Below are 19164 nucleotides of genomic sequence, written 5' to 3'. Positions count from 1 at the left end.
ACATACACATCATGTGAAACTAAGATCTTTATATATTTTCTTACAGTTTCCTTGAATGATAAAAGCCCATTTTTGTTGGGATCTGGCAGTTTTCTCCCAATTCCTCTTGTGTCTTCCTCCCCTTCCCCCTTTGTCTCCCTCTGTTCTGTGGATGCTTTCTCTAGGCAGAGCTGGCTAGTGCCCTACTGATTGCTCATTCCATGCACCTGTTGTTCATCTTCCTCCCAATATTTTATCAGGCTTCGGCTGCTCTCCTCTTATCTCCAGTTTGTCAGTTCTACCACGCTGTACTCTGTTGGCCTCCTTGTTTTAGACTCTGTCCAAACGAATCTGGTTTCTCTGAACTAAACCGTGCCTTCTTGTCCTCTAGGAATTGTCAGTACTTACGTGCCTGATCTGCTTCAGCGTTTTAACTCAGCAGGATGTCCTGCTGCCTATGTTTTTACCTCTGCTGCTGTCACCACGGCTCGAAAGGTTCCTGTTGATCAGACCTGCGTCGACAGTTAGTACATACCTGGAAAGACACAGACTTTCGTAACCGTTATTGGATAGTCTGGTTAAGCAACAGATCTGTGGACGAAATAATTACCTGCCTGTGGTTGTCCTGCAACGCCTCAAGAGAGAATTGTTTTGAGGCTTCTCTGTTTTTCCCCAAAGGAAAAAAATCTGTTGAAACTAACAAAGGTATCTGCCTCTGCTTGAAGAATCCCTTTCTTGACAAATAACTATTTTAAAATTGATACCACTACTATTTTTTTTAAAAATCTTTATTTCTTTATAAGTTGAGAAAGGGGCACGTTTGGCACTGTGCTGCATTAGATCTCCTTTGAACAACATTAGACAAACTGCAGCAGTTTTGACTTGTAACACTGGATTTCAGTTGCTAAACAGTTCTTCTTTATTGTGTTTTTTTATGTCATAATATGGTGACAGGTCTGGACTGCAGGCAGGCCAGTGATGTTGTAAAGTATAGGTAGAATAAGGCTTGGTGTCATCATGGTGAAACATGACCTTTGAAAAAGTCAATTTGTCTGCATGACACTACCTGTTGCTCCAGTTCCTTTTGTCAAGCACTGTTAGCGTATTTGCAGATTTACAAATTTTACAAGATAAATCATAAGTTTCCATGTCCTGATTCTGGTCTTGGAACCAATATACAGCTTTTCTACTTTAACCATTAGCTTGGGCTCTGAGAGGGTTGCGGTTTCATATTATTACGTGGTAGAAATTAAACTAGCTTTTATGTGTGTAGTGACATTGAGCTGTGCTCCCTGACTGGTTTTTAGAAGCGTTTCTGAGTCCGAGCAGGAGTTTCCACCACATAATTCTGCTAGTTTTCACGTCTAGGGGACTAAAGATCCCAGTCATATGAATACTGGTTTATGGCATAGTCTAATGTACATGCAAATTGTCCCTTTGCTGTGAATATCTTAACATACAGTAAATGTTGAAATCAACATATCATTTTCAAATCTACATTGAGAAACGATATTTTTACATTTTCCCATGATAACCAAGTACTGTACATCACCCATCTGTGGCCAATTAACACAATTCCAGGAGGTGATATTTTTTCTTCTTCTTTTTCCTTTTATTTGTTGCACACACCTTCCACCCTTTATGCTGTGATCGTATTCAAGATGAGTAAACCTTTCATATTTTATTAAACAAAAGTTCTGAGTAACAGCATTTGATATGCTGTCTTTGTACTAGACCTGCTTTAAATAAAAAATGTTTGAATTATTTGCAAACCATTGAATTTTAATACATGACATCTTCTGACTTCCAATAACTGCCTGTGAAAGAAACAAGTTGAAATGAACTTTTTTGTATTGGGTAGTATTTTTGAAAAACATGAAATATTACATATTTTCGTGCCACGCATTTATCAGTACTTACTTATATGACTATATATATATATTTATATAACACTACCATGACAGATACAATCTTCCCAGAACATATGATGATGATGACTATGATTTGGAAGATGGCTAAAATAACTGGGACGGGAAGCGCTCGCGAGCTTCGAAATGTGACGGCTGCATTACCGGGTTCTGTGGTGAAGTTTGGTTACCATGGAGACCTAAACCGTAATAGCTAAACTGGTGTCCTGTCCCTTTCGTTTGCGCCTTTAAGTAGCTTGCAAATTTATTATTGAAGATTAAATACGTGGTTTTTGTTTCGGTTTGTCTCTCAAAACAATTGGAGCAAATGCAAAAAGTGGCCCCTAAAGCGAAACTATTTCATCTGGGTGAGCGTGCTGTTGACGTGTTGTGAAAATGTTCAGGAATACGTATCAGGTAGGTTCAAGTTACACGAAGAATCCAACTAACATAGGCGTTAGTTTCACCAAGAAGCATGCTTTGAGTGAATAATCTAATTTCTTTAGTCTGGTGTGACAACTCCTTTAATTTAGCGAGCTTTAATTCTGTTTGTTGCAGGGTGGAGCTGTGTTTGACATCTTCAGTGGACAGGGAAAGGACCCGGTAGCTAAATGGAAGCTTTGTGGTGGGCCGTCGGCTATATATAAAGTGAGTTATACAGGTGTAGTGCTAATTTATCGTAGCCCTTTGCAGTTATACACAATCAAGGGTACTAAGCTTGTCATCGTCAGCATGTGCGGCAATGCACAGCAATTAATGCAAAAACAAAAAAAAAGCGACGCAATAGCACAATAACAAGGTGTGTACTGCACAAGTGCCATGTGGTGTCATCCTGATGGATCAGATCAGGATGACACTATCATCCTGATTTGCTACCTGCTTTTTTTTTTTTTTTTTGGATGTCAGTCGCTTTTATCAGAGCTGACAAATAATCTTACCTTCATTACTGTAGATGCCAAGCAATACTGCCAACTAAACACTTTTTACAGCTTGAGTTGATCTTGACACATGGACTTTATTGCTCAAACCTCATATATATGCTCCCATAAAAACCATTTGTCATTCCTGGGGGCATTTACACAGCGTGTATACCAGTCACATCCTGCAAGGACTTGGACTTAGCAAGGCCTCTCCTGAATTATGTTCTCTCTTAGGAGTATAATAAAGAAGTTAAAGGATTTGTTTACTGTCTGGGGGGAAGCAGCCAAACAGTCAAGATGCAAATGCCAGAGAATGGAAAAATGACTCGTAAGTCACTACCGTACTTTCACACATGTTGTTTTGTATCGCTTGTATCCATGCTGATAGTGATTCACTCCCTTTTCTGTCGCAGTTGGACTTATCCAAAGATTTTTGGTCCTTCAAGTGAATATTCCCCAGTGCCACGATTTTTCCACTGAACTCGTGTAAGTACAGCAGTCAAGTTGCTGTATTTGTTTATTTACCATCGATATGGTTTCTCGCTATGATCCACATTTTGTGATAATACGCACTGTTGCAGGTCTTCAGCCGTATGAATGGTATATAGGCACGATGTTGTAAAAGGACATAATGCAGTCAGTAACCACACACTGTGTACAGCGGAAATGTTGGGCTAATATTAAGTAAAACAATGATAAAATAAAACAAAATTTGTACCAGAATTTCTTTACATAGGGAGAACCAGTTTAGAAAACCTTTTTTTTCTTAAAGCAAAGACTGAAAGCTAGCATGAAAGATTTATTATTATCTTTTATTAAACTATTGTTACACTATGATAAGGCTTTAAGACCAAATTATGAAGCTATATGATCATATCTATATGTTAATAGTGGTATTTGCTCTTTCTCACAGTCTTTGATCGTATAATGCGGTCCACTCTGTATGTATAGAAACTCTTGTATTCAGGCCGGATTATCCATGGAACACAGTTCATTGCAACAATACCTTGGCATATTTAACATCCTCAAAAACCAAGGGGGAATTATGGTAGCCATGGGAACCATTTGCAAAAAAACTAAGAGTCATATATAATTATACATTGAAATGAGTCTTACTTTCAGAAGATTCATCCATTTATTAATTCCCTATTTAAAACAACCGGGGAAATCTAGTTTCTGTCATAGTTCTTGGTGTGTCATAGCAGCTGATTTTAAAGTGTGAAATTAAAGTGATAACAAAGAGCTCACCTTGGAGACCAATAAAACTTTTGTTTTTATCTAGTCAGCACTTCCTAGCGACACCATTGACGCTGGTGATAATTTATGTGCTTTTTTGTTATCTTATTTACAGCATAACTGATTCAGAACATCAGAAAAGAAGACTTCACTTATCAACAGTGCACAAAGAGTTGTCCACCACTCTCCTGCATGCAAAAATACCTTACGTAGGATTGAAACGCAACACTGTGAGTATCTAATTCATCCTTTTTGCATTTTTCTTTTTCTTTTCGTGCCTAATAGTAGGAGTTTTGCTTTGTCACTGTTGGCTGAAATGCATGTCGTGTCGTTGTTTTTAGTGGTCTACTTTATGCATCGACCTCGCGTCATTGGCCAGTGCACTGTTCAAAGGATTTTTGAGCCTGGATGCTATCACTTTGTTTGCTACCTGTAAAGTCCGGCGGATCTTCACTATGAAAGCAGAGCCTGCAGCAGTGTCAGATGATGGTAATGCATTTGGTTACTGGGTACCCAGGTTACCCTGAAATCAATTACAGCATGTAGTGTGTGGTCATCTAGGAGGTAGAAATAGCTAATTACCCTCACTGATACAATTCAGTATTGTTAGCTCTAAGCAAACTTTTTTAAAGCTTATGAGTTTATGGGAAACTGTGTGGATATGTGTGAATAGATTAACATACACAGATGGAGGATTTCTCCCGTCTTCGACTGAGAACTAATTGGTAGATTTTGTTACATTGCACTGTTACTTATGTAACTGGATTTTGTTTCATGATAATGTATTTTGGGTAATTGTTTGGAAAGAACCTAAAAATGTTGTTTTTCTTTTTCTATTTTCTTTTTTTTTCAAACTGATATAGCTGGTCTCATGAACACAGTCCCTCGTTGTTTCCAGTACCCACCTGATGTGATCCAATGCACTCAGGTGTTGAACATCGAGACTTTGCTGACGGCAGAGATGAAGACTGATCCTTTTAGCTCTGATTGTGGTGGGTGAGATGAAAAACAGAATTCTGAATCAATGAATGCAGTGACAACAGTAAAACAAGTGCAATTCATTTCAAGTTAAAGACTTTTTAAGGTGTGCAACACAACAGAAAGTACATAATGAAGCCAAACGTGTATCCCCCAGAGTCAGTGGTGGTAGACAATCTATTTGACGCTGCATTTTAATATATATATATTTTTTTTTTTTTTTGTCAGGATGACACAGGCCCAATGCACAAAACCAGGTGTGGGTTCAGTGTAGAGCTTAATTTTCCTGCGCAAAAACTTAAGCTCTATTGAACAATTTTGCAATGAACTGCCATGTAGACTGAAGCCTTATCTTCTGCAGCAATGCCTGACCTCTCTGATTCTGTAGTGGATAAAATCCCTGCAGCTGGGAGAGTCATTCTACTAGAGAATTGGGTAGATTGGGTCATTTAGTGTATGTCCTCTTTTTTGGTTGCAACTTACTATTTGGCATTAATTCATGGCTGATGGCAGACTCATGGAAGGTGTTGCTCTGAGGGCAATTTACCAAGGTGTGGGTTGAAACATATAATAGAGTACAAGGTAATAGACATGAAACAATTCAATTGCACACAAAGACAGAAAATAGTGCACAAATGGCTTCATGTCGAGAAACGGCTTTCAGCAAAGACACTGTGATTGTAATCACTTTGTTTTCCTCATGTGAACTTCCCGCAGTCTTAATTTTGTGTTCTTTTGGGCCTCACCTGTACTCAGGGAGCTGCAATTATCTCCTCATACAGAAAGACATGCACCAGTAATCCAGTTCTTGCGCCTTTGTGGCCTTTTTTATCAGCACATATTTATTTGTTCTGACAGCTGTCCAAGTCATGTTGAATCAAGCAGCAATGCCCTTAGAAGAGAGCAGTAACCTCACAGGAGAGATATCTTTTCGTAATTAGCATCTGCATTATTAGCACCACGTTCCTAATCATAATTAAAGCGATTGCTATTAATGCAGGCATTTAATTTAACTGCGACAAAGGTGCTTGGTGAATGTTGCTAAGTACTGAATCTGTCATAAACAGTTAAGAGCAAACCACAGATTTATTATTTTTTTTATTTCATTTTTTTTTTCTCTTGCAGCAACAAACAAGCCTCAATTATTTCAGTCTTACACCACAGACACTTTGCTGCTCTCAAGGTCAATTCATTTTCACAGATCCAAATCACTGCTGAAAATATCTCGAGTGAACCAGCTATCATTCGTATGTCTCATTGTAATCCCTCCTGTTATCCCATTCTTTATGGGATTTTTTCCTGATTTAGAACACTGAAATGTATTCACTCCAGGAGTACATGTCTGTGTATTCCATCTGCTATGTCGCAGAAGTGTGATTTCCTCTTTCCCTCTCTCGGTACATCCTACTAAGCTCTGTCTGTATCATCTTGTCGATCATGTTTGTCTTGCGGAGTGGAAGTGTTTGCTCTGTACTTTGATGAGGATCAGATGGAACGTGTATTTTGCTGTTAGCTTCAGCAGAGGTGGTCCTGATTAGCCCTGGCACAGATACAGCAAGGTCAGGTCGTTGCTATATCACAACTCCCACTTCAGCCCATTATTTTCTCACAATGAAATGGAGCAGATTGCTTGATTAAAGAAAATCTTCATCCTTATCAGACCAGCAATAGAGTCTAATTTGAATCCAATTATTAATTCTCTTTGTATGTAAAATGCATTTTGTGACCATTAGATTCTAATGTACACTGTTGTTCGTTGAAGGGTCACCTGTATACCTTTTGTTTACAGCAGTTTATTATTTAGCATGTTTGCAATGTGGGGCAACACATCTTATAAAAAGTGTGTTAAATTATAAAAAGGAATATTTTTTTCCATTTATAGAAAAATGACTTTAAAAAGGATTTGTGGCTAGACAGAATGTTGTTTCTCATTGACCTTACTAATGCTGGGGTATGCAGCTGTGAGTAATGGAAATATCTTTCTTTCTGCAGTATCTGATCAGTCTCCCACTGCCAGATCAACCAGTTATCGGAGAACCAGGCCCCAAGGCATTTTACACACAGCCTCGGGCTCCAGAGTTTCTGGACTATCTCCCCAAACTGGAAGAAAAAGCAATACAACCTCAGACAGAATGGAGAGAAGTGCACCCTTTACACAACACACTGTAATCCAATGAATCCTAGTGAAACATACACTGGTCAGTCACAACATTATAAACACTGTCCAAATATCACGTAGGCCCCTTCTCGTGTTGCCAGAAGAGTTCTGAAATGTCACAAAAGCTTCCACAAGTCCTCTGAAGATGTCCTGCGGTATCAGACACCAACACATTAGCAGCATATCTGTTAAGTCCTTTACAGTTATTGGTGAGATGGGCCCTCGATCAGACATCAGATCAGACATGTTTTCCCAGAGCACCCCCACATATGTTTGATTGGATTGAAATCTGATAGGTCCTTTCAGTAGTTTATCATACTCTTCTAACCATTCTTGAACAATATTTCTGTGTAGCAGGATTATCCTGCTGAAAGAGGGTAACTTTGAATAGCGTTGTCACGTGAAGTGGCTTTCAACACATACTAGAACATTTCAACAATGTTTAGGTATGTGGTAGTTGTGAAACTTCAACATAAATACTCAGACCAATTAATGTTTCCATGCAGAATGCTGCCTAGATTTTTATACTTTCATACCTGACTTGTCTTCTTTACTCCGGGCATTCTGCTGACATGCCTGTACATGGTAAATGATGAACCTCACACTGGCCATGATAAAACATGATTCATCAGACCCCCTTCCTCCATTGCTTGAGGGTACAGTTCTGATGCTCAGGGGCTGATCTCTCGAGGCGATAGACAGCATGGGCATTCTGACTGTTCTGCTGCAACTCAGCCCCATAATAAAAGCTGCAGAGACACGCTGGGTGTTTTCACACCGTTCTGTTGTAGCGAGCCTGAGAGTTTTCATTAGTTTTTGAGATGGATGCTCTTATGGCGGATCAGATCGCACGGCCCAGAATTTGCTTACCAAACATGCCATCGAGCCTTGAGGGCCCATGATCCTGCTGCATGGTCATGCGTTGTTGCCTCTGCAATGGTTGGTGGAAATAACCACTACACTGCATGAAGTTCCTGCTGTTTTGCAGATGATCTACTCTGATCCAGCCGTCTACCTTCATGCTAAACTCTCACCAGTTTATTTTTTCTTTTCCTGATCCAACATGTCACCTTCAACAACTGAATGTTTACTTGCAGGCTCACCACTTGACCGGTGCCACTGTAGCAAACCCGCCAATGTAATTCACGTAACGTTTTTAACGTTGTGGCTGATCCTGTGAATTATGTGTACCATTATGGTGAGAAAAATACAGAATATGTTGTCTTTGATTTAGTTTCATTTGATTGTATCCCACAGGGTTCCCCATCAAGTATACTGGACCAAAAGATTGCTGCACAGACTCAGGATATTGCAGTGCAGGGTGTGGATTTATTACACGGTCAGCATTGCCATATTCTCCAAGAGGATAAGTTTGAGAACATAGCATAGTGTAATTTTTATATTGTCTGAATGCTTTCTACAGCTTAACATACATCTATTCATCCTATTATTTTAGCATTTGAAACTCCACATATGTATTTGCTGGAGTTTTTTTTCTTTGTTTATTTGTAAGTTAAAGTATGATTTCCCAGCTGCAATGAAGGCGGTGCGTATTGTACAGACTTGGAGTGTGTGTAAACTAAGGAAATGTCAGTAGGTCTCCACAGCTGTGACAGAAAAGCAAGAGAAATATTTGTAGCCAGTAGACAGTAGCTTGACAAGCTAATGATAGAATGGGAAGCAAACATTTGTGGTTTCAAAGTCATTTTTGTACTTGATTAAATGTCCACTCTAAGAAAAAATGAGACAGAATACAAAGATGAGAGACACTAATTTCTAACCATTAGCCCTATTTACTAACCTTAAATAGTACTGTGGGAAATGTGCAATTGTTCTACACTACCCTACAATAAACACTAATGCAATAGAAATTTTGACAATAAAGGAATATTATATCATTTAAATTCCAGGAAATAGCATGCCTGCAATATCCTGTGAATCAGAAGCTCCATAGTGCCAATAACATGGCCTCGTCTCTGTTTCATTCTTTCAAGTGCTGTGGATTTTTAAAAGCATTACATATGAAGCAACGAACCAACAAAAAAAGAGGTCTGTTTCTATGTTCTCCCAAGCACCCAATAACAGCTTTTATGATTGGTAATATACTGTTGTTTCAGCATGACTGAATGCAAAATCTGGATGATTAAAATTCCTTAATTCAGCTGAACATAATGTTGCTGGATATATTCTTTCCGCACTGAATGAATGTAAGAAGCTCGGTTACTGAAATGCCTTCATTATTAGGGATTTTCATGGTGCATAATCAGTTCACAGATATGCTTCTGGCAGCCTCTAATAACATTGTTTGAATGCATTGTGCTATAAACCTTTTCTGATCTTGAAATTATTAAACGTAGGAGCATCTTGTAAATTACAATCCCACCACCCCGAAAAAGGAGTGTTTGACAAGCAGGGAAATAAGAGGCTGCAGGTCCGCAGTGCCACAAAAGAGAGGCTGACATCAGCGGGTAAGCTGTATGCACTTCAATATATGATCCTTGTGTCTGTGTGTGTTCGGCTATAGGATACGGTTCGGTTTTCGTGTTGTTTTTAGTTTTTAATGAGGTGTTTAATTTTTGTATAAACACCAGATGCTGAATCTGCTGGCCAGAGAAAGACGAGAATAAGTAGGAAGAAGTTTGCTCAACAGCCTCTGACCTCAACAGAAGAGCACCTGCCAGCAGGTGAGTCAACATGAATATATGTACACTTTTAGACTGAGCGATAGTTAGAAAAGCAAGGCAGCAAGAGACGAGAACATAAGACAAAGGAGATTAATATGCAGGGTGGACGATTTTGATATCTACTTTGCATGTTCTGAATTTAATACGCAGCTGCCTTATACTTGAGTAAAATACTTATTCCTACTCTTATATAATTCATAAATTAGATCTCTTCAAAATATTGCATGAATTTTAATGAGCCCCAGTCTGTGCTGCATATATGCTTTTGTTCCCGCTTTTAAATTTTACATAACCCACATCAGGGCCACTTACAGGACTCTCCCCAAACCGACCTGTGAACCCCCCCCCCCCAACCCTCACATACACACATGCTCACATACCCACACTCCTCACATTGTCCTTGCAGAATTAGTGCATGTGTTCTGAGAGCTCATTTATGGAGGTTTCTGTACAAGCAGTAAGCTCCTTTGGTGCAGTCCTGCCCACAGATGGAAAGTAGTTAGTTCATTAATGGTAATGTGGCACATTAAATAAAAGTCAGAGGGACATCTCCTGGGCCCAGGGTTTGCCACACAGTGGGCAATTAGAGGAAGTGATTATACTGTCGAGAGGTTCAAATGTGCTCACTCATTCAGATTTAGGTGCCCCCCTCTTTGATGTGAGGTTTATCTTGGAGATAAAGGATTCACTGTTTCTTGCGTGCACACGCAGATGGATGCAACTGTCATTTAAGGCTAAAAAAGCTTTTACCCTCCTGACCTTTACATATATATTTCTTCAACACGATAGTAAAACCTCAGAACTAAAGCATGCATGAAAGCCATATCTGCTTGAACAATGTGTGTCTCAGTCATTTTTTGACAAGGATGTTGTTGCATGAGTGATGACTCAGCAATGAACTTCTGACCTAATTGCTGATTATGTTTAGGTTTATATTGTTGTTTTTCTCATTAAGATATTTGCATAGCAGGATTATTAATGAAACCTACAAACATGTCAGTGCAAGAGAAATTGTTTAATTTTGACAAGCAGGGGAATCAATTACAACCATGCTTATTGTTATCAGGAGTTTTATGGGCATACAATCAAATTAACTCACTGTAGGATGACATAACTGTTAAGAGGATTTATTTCTCCTGGAATTATACTTGTGCCTGTTTGGTTTCAAATGTCTTCCATGCATACTTTGAAAGGCAGTTTTTTTTTATCTTTTATTTGTGCACTCAGAACCCCAAACTATGTATTACATGTACTTGCAACAATGTCTATTTCATAGAATTCACTCCTGCTTAAAGTAAAGATACATGTTTCTATTTTAGATGAGACTAAGTGTACTCCTGCCAAGCAAAGCCCAGGAGTCGCCTCTACACCAGCAGAGTCTTGTCTCTGCTTGATACGACCAGATTTGTCTCCTGACCTGCGGGTCTGGAACAGCTGGGGGAGTAATGAGGGGTCTGAACCCCAGCTCACTCTGCAAGAGGGGGTGTTCGCTTTCTCTTCCCAGCCTCACTCACCCAAACGAGGGCAAGGCCAGGGTGACATGGGGAAAATGGAGACAGCAGATGATCAGCTCCATAGCAGAAATGGACGGCGGCATCATCCTCAGCCTGAAGATGATTTTATTGGCAGTGAGAGTGATGAGGTATGTTTGCTGTAGGTGAGAGATGCTGAACTTTGGACACGCAAGCATTTGAAGTGTATCTTGTGTTGCTAGGACACAAATTACCATGTCCTTTCAATGAGAGCAACAACTCTGTTATGTCACATCCAATGCTTTGTGAAACTAACTATTTCAAAACTACAGCAGTCAGATTTTTTTTAGTGCAGCATTTTTCTGGTTATATATTATCTTGGGAAATAATTCTTTCCATCTTAAAACCTCACGTTACGCCCACAGTGTCAAAGCCTTGGTGTGAGAATGCATTGTATATTCTCTAATTTGGTGTGTTGTTTTGTATTCTGCAGTTCACTTCAGAGGTCATTGGGGTTATTCATCACCAGATATTTTATTAATGGCTCTGATGTGTGTATTAAAGAAGAGCAGTTTTTTTTTTTTTTTATGCTGTGCAGGGAAATTAAACTGAAGTAGTCGTAAAAGAAGTATCTTCAAAGAAATGCTAATTGATTTTACTTATTCAAAGCTTTATAATAAGTCGGATAATTCTGAGTTAAGAACTCCATTTCATTGCGCCGCTGATTAGTTTGGCTTTGTTATTTGTTCCTGCAACAAAGCAATCTATACTATCTACTGTGATAATAACAAAATCCATCCTAACGCACTCACGTTTGAAAAAAGAAGCAGAAAAGCATAGGTACTTAAGAGTCTCCTTTTAAACAATAATAGTAAATTTGAGAAGTTGGTATCAGTAACCCAAGCCTTCTCTTGAGATTCTTTGAGACTCTTGAGACTTTTTTTCATTGACATTCTCTGTGTTTGTGTGTGTGTGTGTGTGTGTGTGTGTGTGTGTATGTGTAAGTTTGGAACTCAGTAACCAAAAATGTAAGCAGTTTAAAAAAAGGTTTGTTTTAAAACAAGTGAAACTTCGATGGTGGCCTTTGTAGACTGCCGGTATAACCTTTTTCTTCAATAAAGCTCTGTTCTGAGCTGACATTTGCTATAAAATTGAATTTGGGTTTGAGAATTGTTTTATATAAACATTCACCACCTGGTAAAAGTGTACAGTTCTTTCAACATCTAAGGCTGACATTTTGCTGTTTTTAGGCTAATTATTGGCTATTAGTCTCATAGTTTATTATTAGAGATGCTCCCTGGTACAACTTCCAGAACTAAGCAAGACACAAGTAAATGAAGTAAAATTAATAAAGACAACGAGATAGAGAGTACAAATGTATGCTTGCTAAGTGGGGAGAAATCACACAGCACACTCATGTGCATACTTACTGTACACACCCCCACACCCTCTCACAAATACACTTACACACCCACGTGCACAAAGGTTATTAGAGGCAAGCATTTTTCTCTCTGTGCAATCAAATGATCATGTAGCCTCTTTGTTGAATTCAGCGGAACACTTCAAAAGAAACAGAGCACTTCAAAAGAAACAAACTCCACCACACCAGTGTTAGTCCTGTTTTTTAAAAGTACAAAATGATGGGGTGCATTTTTGTTTTCTGTTTTATTTTATCTATTCATTTTTCTTTTTCGGAAGACTTGCCATTCTCATCCGTCCAAACCAGAGCCTTGAGTCCAAAAAGTAGACTACCCGATTGAGAAGTCGTAGCTGTTATATCAGCTATTAAAGAACATATAGTTTGTTTGTTAGTCTTTCTACTTCACCATCCAAATGGCACGAAGGTACAACTGCCCTCTAGGATCTTTAGGTAGATTAACTGACTAACTGAATTGTTGATGAGAGTGAATGCGTCGACCAAAAACAGATTCTAACACTGAACAATGACATTACACAAAGGGAATGATCAAAGGAATAAACTTCAAATTAAATCATTGAAATCAGCAGCCTCTTCTCTGTAAAAATTGGGGTTAGAAGATTAACTGAGGCATGTGATTACATTTTATGAATGCAGAGTTGCCACTGATATTGTGCAGTGCATTGTATTTTAAAACTGACTTCCCACCTGCAACTATTCTGTGTTTACTGGTTGTTTTTTAAAAAGGAGACAGACACAGTTTGTAACAGCTCAAAAAAAAAAAATCAGATTTTTGTAAAAGACACAGTGTCATTTCTCCCTGATATGACACATGTTGTATAACCACACCATTTTTCAGATAGCAAGAATGCTCCAACTGGCTCCAATGTGGTGGAATGTTCTTCTGTGATTCTCACAATGACTAATGCACCAAGGCCATCGGTTATTGAACACAAGATTAGGCCCCTACGTATTTACGTAAATACAATTAAACCCCATTCAACTGAAAGACACTTGGAGTTGGTGTAAAAACACCTTCCTATGCGGTGCATAAGCTGATAAATTGATTTTCAGACTTTTTGAGTCTCAAGGTGCACCTATATTAAAGTCTGTGCTAAACAGCCCTTATATCAGGTTATTGCCTTCATTGTGTAAATTTTGGTTGAGTTAGCCAGTCACTCATAAAATATAATATGAAATAATGGGAGTGAAAAGAGGGAGAGACAGAAGAGAGTAAGTGTGTGAAGTCCAGCACTCCATTTTCCATATCCACTTTATTCAGTAGTATGTTGAGTGAGTTTATATATATTTATATATATACAGTTTATAATTTTGCCAGCCTAAAAGCTAGTAAGGTTCCTGTACCTGTTTTGTTTTTTTCAAATCCTTGATATTACTAAAAAATGAGCCCTCAAGTCCTGTTCAATAAAGAGGAATAACCTTCCATTGCTTGATGTAGACAACAATTTAAAAAAAGAGAGAGAAAAGGCAGGGATGAGAGTACGAATCTGTTATCCATTTGCCTCAGAAGTCAGAAGTGGAGCTGGGAATGATGTTGGAAAAAACAGTTGGATTTGCTCATAGTTGTGCTCACTGACAGGGTTGCTATTTTTAGCAATACAAGCTGATAGCAGTGCATTATGCCATGTTTTTATGCATACAGACCACATGGCAATGTGTTCACTGAGAGAGGTTGAACAATATTATCTGTGCAATTGGTCTTAAGAGACACAAACTGACAGAAGTGCTGATAACAGTTTATTACTGCAGCTGTCACTACTTTTTATGTGCAGGGCAGCCATGCTGCTGCCATGATGTCGGGGTGGTGTCAGGTGAAGTTCCTCTGATTTCAAAATTCAACTTCTTGGGGAATCCAAGTTGAATTTTGCTACTGGCAACTTGGAAATTCTAACCTCCAAATTCACTGCTTCTGACGATGGAGTCCATCGTCAGAAGCAGTCTTATGTGAGACGGTTGGGAACTTTCAGTCCATCCAGAGCTTTGTACACTGAGTGTCAGTCACTCATGAAAAATACTGCTCAGTCCTCTGTTTTAATGTCTGAATTGGCTGCCTGGGTGCAGCTGATGCCAGTGAAAACATGTCTTATGAAGCGCTCTTCCTAAGCCATCTGGCATGTTGCTGATTCCTCTTTTGATTATATTGTCAGACAAAGCCACTTTTGATTGCATTTGTGAAATCTGAACTTAGCGTTACTACCGCTTTTTTTTAAACAAGAAGGTAGGATGATTGTCTGCCCTATTGTGTGATGCCTTTTTTTTTCTACTAAGCTGTAAGCTCTGCCAGCATGTCTGTATCTACTTATCAGACATATTCACACAGTAAACATCTTGATGTCTCTGGTTAAATTCTTCTGCTCTTTTGAAAAAGGCAAAGCATTTCTCATTACGGAACTTATGTTGGTTTTATAAGTGGACCGACCCCTTTACCTTGCATGGTACCATTTTAACATTTGCCATCTAACAGATGGTTTCTTTCTTGTTGTCAGAGATAACATTTGATCTGTCATGCGCTAAAAATTCCTACCATTCAGCAACTGTGCTCCCAGTCTGAGTGCGCAGTTCCATTTGAGGCACAGCTTTTAGAATATTTTCATCAAATTTTGAGAAACATTGTTGTTTGGAATTAGGTGAGCTTTAAGTACAGATGCAGTAAACTGAAACTCGCCTTTTTTTCTTTTTGTGTGTTTGTAGTTTGCGATCATGTGTTTGTCCTAAAATTCCAGGCCACATCTGGGATTTTTTTTCTCAGGCCACACTGGCATGCTGTGCCACACCTTTTAGGAAACACCAAGTTGGTTTATATGTTTTATATATTTAGTATAGTTTTACGTGTTTTCCTATTTTTACTGCAAATTGTCTCAGTGGCTACAGTTTAACCACAGTATCAGTTCTGTTATGAACATCTGAAACACTCAGTTAGATGCCTGTTTAATCTGGTAGAATACAGTTAGCATCAATGTAACAATTCACTGTTTTTCATATGCAGTAAGCATGCTTGTCACTTTGAACTAAGTACAGTACAACCTGGACCTCATCGTGTGGCTATCTATATGCAGCCTTGTGGACCTGGACTGTTGGCTAAATAAGCAGCAGTAATTGAGGCACAGGAGAGTTTCCAGAAAATGAAGAGAAGCACATTTACAGACACAACGATAACTACAATTACGTTATAATTTAAGAATTTCTTTGGGGGGAAATAGTGAGGAAATGAGATTTGCTATATTTATTTTTTGATAATGACAAGCATTCTTCATATTAAACTCATAAAATTCATCTATGTACCTCTATTTTGTTCTGTGCAGCCACATTTGTGTTGATGTTCTGTTGAACAGAGACCCAGCTATAAATCTGGGAAATCATTTTGTTTTCTTAACACGCTAAAGAGTATACAAAGGAAATTGGAAAAGTGGATTCACTTTGACGCATAAAATTATGTAATGAAATAATAACTTTGCTTTTAAGCTATTTGGGTCTCAAATTCCCTGTCTGTAGACATCTCAGCTGTGTGGTGGCACTTCTGATGATTTAATAGTGCCAAAATGAACACTGGAAATCACTATCTCATGTTGCACTTCACAGCTAGCATGTAGCTTATTCAATGAAAAAGGCATCAAATTTGATGTTGGATGTGGAGGATGTTAATCTGATTAGTTTTATGACAGGAAATGCATGACAGAAAGTTTGAAGCAGTCACCGCTATCAGTTCAAAGGGGATGTAACACGACATTATTTGTGAATTTACAGAAGGTATTCGGGCTGCACACATGCCTCCAAAACACCAATAAGTTGCCATGCTTGTCCTTTCACTCTGTTCAGCCACGACAGTTAAAACACACCTACTGAATATCTTTGTAGATCTCTGCACTGTTAAAAGAATGAATAATAGCAGAGAGATTCACAGTGTAATGTACTTTAGCATACAATACAGTACGCTCAAGCTTACCAAGCTACAATGTCCTGCCAAATTGTCAGTAGTCATAAATCCAAACTGCGGTTTACTATCCGATACAGGTCAGTCCGATTATGTTATTGATTCATTTATGGCAAGTTGCTCTTCTCTGGACTTAGAGGATTATTGTCTTTCAAAGTATTGCATCAGATTCATGCAATTCTCTTGAGCACGCATGGACTCTTAAACAGAGAGAAATATTAAAATCAGAACAAAGCAAGGAATTTTCACTATATGAAATACTTAGAAATGTATCAGAAACAATGGGACAAGGTAAAGTTTGTTATATTTCCAGAGAGAACTGTTATTATGACGCAAAGCAACTCGGACATTGGACTGTGCAGTGGCTGAGTTAAGCGCACGCAAGCTCACAGCCACACCCATATCCGGCCTTTCAATAATACATGTAATTCATTGTTTATTCACCTGAACTTATGAAAACGATAAAGCAAAGAAAGAGGGGAGAAAACAAATAACATATTGAGAGCTGAAGAACCCTCCAGCTTACGGTCACCTTTCACCCCAAAACAGAGCTCATAGATAAAAGACCGTGGAAAGAAGAGAGAGCGTTGAAGTTCCAAGGAGAAATTTATTCCTGAGAAATACATTTGTTATGTCTTTATTATGAGCCTAATGATTTTTTTTGTGTGCTGGTGTTCTGGTTGTATTTGTTTTGCAACTGTTATTGTCTGTATATTGGAAAAGGTAGGTGAGAAAACTGAAAGGACTTGTTTTCACTAAATCTCGAGTTTTAAACTGGGAACTCTGCAGTTAGCAAAAAAAGTTTTAATAAAATCAAATGAAAAATACATCTATTCATCAAGCAACAATATTAAATCAATATCAGTTTGTAACCAGAAGAGGAGCGTAAAAGTTCTAAAGTACTGCTTCATAGAAAATCTATGCTTTCACCATGAAACATTCACGCATTGTATGCTTGAAGTATTTTGAAGTGTGTAGCTTGCTCCTCTGTGGAAGACGGAAGCTGTTTTCAGCTTTGTTTCACTACAGTTGCAATGGATTTTGCTGCGACCCAGTTGTACTTTGAGAGAGGAAGTGTCAATACATGCAGAGAAAGTCTCCGCAGCCTTTTCAGCATAATCACTTTTGCTCTGTCCACACATACTTTATGCATGATATTTCCAAGTGGTTGAGTATACAGTGTATTGCTAGGCCAGGCGGCGAGTCGGCTTGAATCCACACAGACTACACATTCTTACCTTGTTGTAGGGTTTAATGTGGTCAACTGCTTTGCATTTAGTTTCTCGAGAACTTTACATGCATGAAACTGGGTTACAATTTGAATTCAGTGCTGTGAATTCAGCTGCCATCCATGGTTAAGGAACAAGTCCCAAACTTTTCACAGTCATGCAGCTTTCAAGCTTGCTGGGATAACTTTTGGTATTCAAAACTGTGTTTTTTACTAGAGTGTACTTTCAGTTTTGAGCATTCCCCTTATGTATGCAGTGTTTTATATATCCTCATTTGAAGGCAACAATACTGAGCGCTAACCCTCAATCTTAAGGAAGGACAGATTAGCAGTTCCAAAGTGAAATTCATTAGCCCTTTCAAATATAAGGTTAATTTAAAGCTAAGTCATCAACACATTTTCAGCTCCAGTGATTACTTGTCATTTCATTATCATGTTCCATATTGCACACATCAATCTAATGCTAAGAACAAAGCATTATGGTTGGGTCACTCATTTAAAACACTAGAATCAGTCTACCATACATGCTAAGGTGATGAGTAATCAGCCTGAAAATAGTATAATGTATGATTTACTGTAACTGGGAAATTTTGTTCACATATTCCTTCTGTTTGTTTTAGGATAAGAGCTACATCGTGTTCCAGCATCAAAAACGCAGTATATCCTGCCCTGCTACTCCCAGAACTGCTGATGCAGCCCCGCATGTGCAACTTGAAAGTCATGAGTCTCCCAACATGAACCAAACATCACCAAAACAGCTTAGTCCACCTAGCACTTCCATGCAGTTTCCACCTGTAAGTAGAGCTGAACCAGCTGGGATGGTCCCTATACGGTGCCTCTCTCCTAATAGACAGTGCCCCAAGTCAGAGAAAGGGAATCGGGTTCTGGATGGGAACAGCAGTGTATCTATCTGTAGGAATCTCCTGCAAGAAGTCAGACTGGGTGACTCCAAATACTACAAGGTAGGGCTCACAATTTAAAAAAATACTTGCTAGCTTACAGAGTTGCTCTTGAAGAGTTGTTCTTTTTTTTTTCTTTGTTTTTGTGACATGAACAAAGGCACGCAAATAACTACTGTTTTCGAGTCCCTCCTTATAATTAACTGAATAGCTGTTAATTGGCCATGGTGACTAATTACCACCTCTGTGACATACCCATGTGTCATTCCACACATATAGTTTCAGAAGATTCGGCTTCATGCCAATTTAGTTCTGATCATTTCAACAATCCTAC

The 19164-nt window shown here is 38.6% G+C and overlaps 1 protein-coding gene across 1 annotated transcript in view; it reads left to right on the top strand.

Moving 5' to 3' along the window:
- Nucleotides 1–2282: 2282 nt before the first annotated feature.
- The window catches only part of cfap20dc (CFAP20 domain containing), a 31169-nt gene continuing 14287 nt past the window's right edge, over nucleotides 2283–19164 (top strand). The window contains exons 1-13 of the mRNA XM_072383032.1: nucleotides 2283–2303; nucleotides 2445–2534; nucleotides 3041–3134; nucleotides 3220–3292; nucleotides 4158–4272; nucleotides 4384–4531; nucleotides 4906–5034; nucleotides 7013–7185; nucleotides 8436–8517; nucleotides 9536–9646; nucleotides 9770–9862; nucleotides 11182–11504; nucleotides 18552–18893. Of these exons, the coding sequence (XP_072239133.1) occupies nucleotides 2283–2303; nucleotides 2445–2534; nucleotides 3041–3134; nucleotides 3220–3292; nucleotides 4158–4272; nucleotides 4384–4531; nucleotides 4906–5034; nucleotides 7013–7185; nucleotides 8436–8517; nucleotides 9536–9646; nucleotides 9770–9862; nucleotides 11182–11504; nucleotides 18552–18893 (1794 nt within the window). The remainder of the gene's footprint in view (nucleotides 2304–2444; nucleotides 2535–3040; nucleotides 3135–3219; nucleotides 3293–4157; nucleotides 4273–4383; nucleotides 4532–4905; nucleotides 5035–7012; nucleotides 7186–8435; nucleotides 8518–9535; nucleotides 9647–9769; nucleotides 9863–11181; nucleotides 11505–18551; nucleotides 18894–19164) is intronic.

Source organism: Leuresthes tenuis, unplaced genomic scaffold (genome assembly GCF_036924035.1).
Source record: "Leuresthes tenuis unplaced genomic scaffold, fLeuTen1.0.hap1 SCAF_3, whole genome shotgun sequence".
Classification (NCBI taxonomy): Eukaryota; Metazoa; Chordata; class Actinopteri; order Atheriniformes; family Atherinopsidae; genus Leuresthes; species Leuresthes tenuis.
Note: the sequence above shows the minus strand (reverse complement) of the source record. Positions and strands in the feature narration are given on the sequence as shown.